This window comes from Limulus polyphemus, unplaced genomic scaffold, assembly GCF_000517525.1.
Source record: "Limulus polyphemus unplaced genomic scaffold, Limulus_polyphemus-2.1.2 Scaffold6325, whole genome shotgun sequence".
NCBI lineage: Eukaryota > Metazoa > Arthropoda > Merostomata > Xiphosura > Limulidae > Limulus > Limulus polyphemus.
The window spans coordinates 49,468-55,682 of NW_013671935.1; the positions used below are offsets into that span (position 1 = coordinate 49,468).

The window sequence follows — 6,215 nt, forward strand, 5'->3', positions numbered from 1 at the left end:
ACTATAAGTTACGCATACTTCCAAATACAAACTTAATCTAAATAACGTTCATATTAAAAATAAATACATGACAACAAATTCGTTACAGATGTCACAGAAGCGGCTGTTACCAAAGCACTTTAAGTGATCTTTACAACACTATATAAACTTCAATATTATTACACTAAGCTAGTAACTCCAGAACTGGATGTTACAGGAACAGCTATTAACAAAGCACTTTAAGTAATCTTTACAATACTATATAAACTCCAATATTATTACACTAAGCTAGTAACTCCAGAACTGGATGTTACAGGAGCAGCTGTTAACAAAGCACTTTAAGTGATCTTTACAATACTATATAAACTTCAATATTATCACGCTAAGCTAGTACCACCAGAACTGGATGTTACAGAAATGACCGCTAACAAAGCAATTTCCTTGTTCTTTACAAAACAACCCAAGTTTAAACCGAAAATAAAAAGTCCTAATAATCAATGCATTACGTTCTAACTTTTCTGGTCTGGGGGGAAAAAAAAGCACGAATGAGGATCGAAAGGTCGCCGAATGTCCAATCCAGTAGCAGACTGTCTATGGTGACACACGGAAAAGCACGAATGTGGATCGAAAGGTCGCCGAATGTCCAATCCAGTAGCAGACTGTCTATGGTGACACACGGAAATAAAAGTTTATAATAAAACAGGTTGTCAGTTTTAGCAACTTTCAACATGCTCATCTAAAGTATTGATGTTCATTTTATTGCTGTAATATAGTGAAGTTAGTCGGATAATTACAAATTTCGATTATCTTGGTACACGTAGTAATGGGTGTAGCTCATGTAAAGTATTGATGTTCATTTTATTGCTGTAATATAGTGAAGTTAATCGGATAATTGCAAATTTCGATTTTCTTGGTACACGTAGTAATGGGTGTAGCTCGTGTAAAGTATTGATGTTCATTTTATTGCTGTAATATAGTGAAGTTAATCGGATAATTGCAAATTTCGATTTTCTTGGTACATGTAGTAATGGGTGTAGCTCATGTAAAGTATTGATGTTCATTTTATTGCTGTAATATAGTGAAGCTAGTCGGATAATTGCAAATTTCGATTTTCTTGGTACACGTAGTAATGGGTGTACTTTATTCCAGCATGGTTCGAGCCAACAGATATTCATAAGGCGGGCATACCTTTTCTTCTACCAAACGGTACGTGGAAAGTGTTGACTTACGCTTCTCCAAACATTAACGAACTTCGAGTGATGCACAAAGCCCTCTGTGGCCAGTTTATTAACGAAACAAGTAAGTTCTTAAAATAAGAAAGAATTTCAACGTTTAAAAATGCGCAATAATCTATTGTGTAAAGTTAGAAGCAAAATATACAATTGAAACTAAAAAGTAATTTTGCCCAAGAAAACTGTGGTAGCTTTTATAATCGAAACTATTTCAGTCCTAAAAAGGTCCAAGAAAGTAGAGACGCAAAAAAAACCTTAAACTTTTAATATTTTCTTTCTTGAGCTTCGCTGTATATAATTGAAAAAATTGCTACACATTATGTCAGTCCCACCACTGTAACTATCACAAGGTACACCTAGATTGGACATGTTTATTAATTCCTTTTTATTCTTTTTTTATTATTATTTTCTGAAAAACATTAGACATGTTTATTAATTTCTGTTTATTCTTAATTTGTTTTTATTTTCTGAAAAACATTAGAGAGAGTGATCAACTTATATATCTTTTATCTTAAATTCTCGTATGTTTTGTTGAATGTCGAGTTATCTAGACTGAAAATGACATTTCCCGCCTTTCAGTAATTACATATTTCGGTTTTCCTACAGATAGCACTGATCTCGACACTATGTGTAAAGAGTGCGTACAGCTGAGCCTCCCGTTCTTAGAACACATGCACACCCTAGTGGTGACATTGGGCAGTAAGGGAATGATGCTCGTAACAACTCTGGAAGACGATGGAAGCAGTTTTCCTGTATGCCAAAGTTCATCAGCTGCTAAAAAGGTCAGATGTTCGTAATAATTTAAACTGTTGTAATGAGGACAAGGTTTAAATAAACCCTTTGAAATAAGAGGATTTAATTGGACGAGGTACACCATCATATGAAAGATTCAGTTTGGGATAAAATATTTATTTTTCCATTTCATATATTCTCAATGCGTTTGGCTGTGATTAGCGAATAAAAATCGGCTTAGAATTATTTAAAACATAAAAAAAAATCATTCGTAAAATCAAATGTTTGGTTATATAGAGATTAAAAGCACGGGTTTTAATTGATTTTTATTATAAAATCAAAACAAAAAATAAGCAAACACCAAAGCTTTACCTTGCACTCACTGTTTATTTCAGGGTAATGTAAGGGCTATTTACTACCCGCCAGTTGTGCCTGAAAAGGTCGTCAGTGTCGTGGGAGCTGGTGACTGGTAAGTGATTGTGTTTGAAAGAAAAACAAGACAACGACATTAAAATCACTAACACTAAAACTCATTGTTTTATTCTGTGCAAAAATAAATAAAAAATATAATAGCACAGTGGATAGCAATCACGAAACAAGGATTCACAAGTTACATTGTTCAAAAAAGAATGGTACAAGACTTATTATGCATCACAACCAACAAACAAAATATTTTTTTATAATTTCATAACTTAATGTAGTTTATATTAAATCAGCTGTTTTAATGAACAATGTTATTTGTACCGCAGACCTCAGTTATTTTCTAGTTTCATCTGAGAGGAAAACTAAGTTCTGAAATGAGTGACTGAACCACTAATTATACATTAATTATCTGTCGAATAGGTGACTGTACCACTAATTATACATTAATTATCTGTCGAATAATCTAAAAGTAGAAGCAAACAGAGAGAACGTATTATTTTTAGTTTGACGTACAAAGGACAGAGGTAGGTGTAGGAGGTAAATTAAAAGTGGGGAGGGGGACAAGGTTTATTGACCGAGCGAAACGAGGGAATGTACGCCACAAGCGCACCCATTATAGAACGGAGTCCAGGGCTCGCCTTAAGGCTCTGGAAGCTCTTGGGCCTTGGCTTCTGGATTAAATTTTATGCGTACTCTTGGTTTTCCTGAAAGTAATTTTTTAAAATTTGATGCATTTTTACTGGGACGGATTTAAAACTGGGGAGCGCCCCGCTGCTTACTACACCATTGAAGGAAGTATTTGAGGTGTTACACTGCGATATACTAATACGATACCTTTGAATTGTTTGTTTGTTTGTTATGAATTTCGCGCAAAGCTACAAGAGGACCATCTGCAGTGTAAGACTAGAGGGAAGGCAGCTAGTCATCACCACCCACCGCCAACTCTTGGGCTACTATTTTACCAACGAATAGTGGGATTGACCGTCACATTATTACGCCCCCACGGGTGAAAGGGCGAGCATGTTTGGTGTGATGGGGATTCGAATCCGCGACCCACAGATTGCGAATCTAACGCCCTAACCACCTGGCCATGCCGGCCCGATACCTTTGAAAACACTTCTAAATATCGTTACTTTTTACGACTATCATCATGATTTAACATAGTAGTAGTACTGTGTGGTTTCGCTATGTTTAAATAGTACACGGAACTGTACTGATACAAACCTAACTTATTTTGATTGAATGCAGACTGATGTGAAAACAGAAACTAAACAACTTTTGTTTCATTGGTATTTTAGACAACATAAGCACTTGTAAAATATTGTAAGTGTCATGTTTAAATTTGGAAAGATTGCTCTTGCTTTGTTTGATATGGGGGTGGGGTGGAAGAGGGGGCACTTGCCCCCATGGAAAATGAGAAACATTATTATTTATTTATTTATTCCGCACATGTATATTAATTTTTTTATCCACTTCACAATTTCACACTACTTCTCCCCTCCCCTGGAAAAATATCTGTGGGCACTCATGGAATGACGTTCTTCTCCCTTGTTACTTACCTAAATTCGCTTAAATTATTGTGACGTAATAATTTTACCTTATTTGTTTCAGCTTAGCATCAGGCATTATGAGCGGAATACTTCGAAAACAAAACGTTCTGACCTGTGTTCAAAGTGGAATTCAAGCAGCGGCCATGTCTCTTGTATCCCATCATGCTGTCCCTCAGAGCATATCACGTGAAAGTATACATATCTTCGTAAAACCACCATTAGGGATCTGGAATCCGAAAGTTATATACTGACAAAAATTAAATTTTCTTACACTTTATTTTTCTTTATTTGCAATTTTTGTATGTTTATTATTTCGAATATTGACTGTTTGTTAAGTATTATCTGCAGTTATAAATAATCAAGAAAGTCAACGAATGTAAGTAAAGGCTCAAAGAAACACCTAAACGAATGTCACATTAGTATTAGCATAAAATTTATCCCTAAAAGATTGGGTTTCTTATTTTAATAACTTGTAGTTGTGTATACATTGCGAGTTATTTATAAAATTTAGTAAGTCGAGATGAAATGTCACATGAATTAAAATTCAAAAAGAAAATTATTGTTAACTCCCTTAACAAAAAATGTTTTAATAATATATAAGTAATATTATTGCACTAGAGCCATCTATGGAGCGATTTTGTAAGCTGTATGATTTTGATTTTAGATTCCACCCCAATCTACCTATAGATGACGCTAAATGATATGAAAGAAAATATGACGCACTATGCAACTGAGACATACTTTCAATGACATTTTTTCACCAGTCGCGTTAATAAAAGGTTAAATGTAAGCGCATTTACGAAATAATGAAAAAAAAATGTGTTCAAAATGGGTAAAGCACACAAGTATTAAAGTGATAGAAACTGGATTTTAGAAATTAAAAGGACACAGAAAAGTAATGAACATAAATTCGAAAAATGATAAAATAGTAATTTAATAATAATAATGATGATCGGGGAAATATATTTCTATCGCTTTAATATTAGTTTTCCATTTTTAAAATTGTTTTTAGAACCGCTTCAACAATGTTCCTTCTAACAATATTTTTGCTAACGTGCTCCATGAACTACGTACGTAATTTAGAATCTCTTTATATTCAACTATTCTGTCTAAGCCTTTTTTCAATGTAACACGGTTTTAACTGCCAGAAACTTTGCAAATAAATATAAAGTTTTGTCATAGGCGTGTGTTTTACCAATTTTGAACACCTTTTTGTCATTATTTTTTTCACGTCTTGTGGTCTTTCCTACTGTGTGTTTTTCTAAGCGCATTTACGTTCATCTGAGTAACATGTAACCTCAATTATTTTTATCACCTATAATTGACCTCCACTGATCACAAAATGTGTTATTTAATGAATTTTCGTTGTAATCTGTTCTACATTCCTTAGAATGCTATTTTAAGGAAGTATGTTCGGAGAAAAATGAAACTCAAGGTATAAATAAAACGCACCAATATTGTACTTTATACAGTCAGAAGGTGGACTATTTTCACCATCAGGGGTCCCAATATCACGGGTTTTAAATTACCTTCACTTGTCATGTTATTTTGTAAATCAAGTAAAGTGTAGTGGACATCTAACACAAAACAAAAACGTATTACTTACATAAAAAATATGAAACTTTGTCATAATTTTTATACATTTTATTTTTATGGTTGCCATAATTTTCACTTTACTTTACTTTACTTTAGAGTATATTTCTATTTTTACCAGTTTCGTGTGATTGTGAACGACCTGCCATGTGTATTTGGTGACGACAAACCAAAAAACCTCGTCTTTGTTTACCAATTATCCTAGATTTGTATGCATATTACTAGTTTCAATTCACTTTTTATCCCCCCCCCCCCAGTAGAACAGAGGTATGTCTGCTGACTTACAACGCTCAAAACCAGGTTTCGATACTCGTGGTGGGCAGAGCACAGATAGCCCATTGTGTAGCTTTGTGTTTAACTACAAACTAGACACTTTTTATTTTTAACAAATTACTTGTTCAGTAATCTGGTCCCTACCAAAACCAGTTTTGAAGTGCAAAATATAATTATTGTTATTGTAGTGTTTAATATATATATATACTATTTTTTTTTATACTCGCTCTTTACATTTTTTAAAAAATTAAATATTTTTATACGATTGTGTATCAGCGTCAATTTGTATTAATAAAAATGATAAAACCGCATTAATCTCATTGAAAGTGTGTGTAAATATTATTTTAATTTAATCACAACAACAAGATATGTTTGAAATTTTTTTTTTTTGGTGTACAAAACTTGAAGATAGCTTTTATATGCGGAAACATCT

The 6,215-nt window shown here is 33.4% G+C and overlaps 1 protein-coding gene across 2 annotated transcripts in view; it reads left to right on the forward strand.

The window, feature by feature from the left end:
- LOC111089465 overlaps positions 1-6,003 on the forward strand; it is a 27,491-nt gene extending 21,488 nt beyond the window's left edge. For both annotated transcript variants that reach the window (XM_022402010.1, XM_022402011.1), the window contains exons 4-7: positions 1,129-1,278; positions 1,818-1,993; positions 2,339-2,412; positions 3,978-6,003. In XM_022402010.1, coding sequence (XP_022257718.1) covers positions 1,129-1,278; positions 1,818-1,993; positions 2,339-2,412; positions 3,978-4,167 — 590 coding nt within the window. In that variant the 3' untranslated portion in view covers positions 4,168-6,003. The remainder of the gene's footprint in view (positions 1-1,128; positions 1,279-1,817; positions 1,994-2,338; positions 2,413-3,977) is intronic.
- The last annotated feature ends 212 nt before the right edge of the window (positions 6,004-6,215 follow it).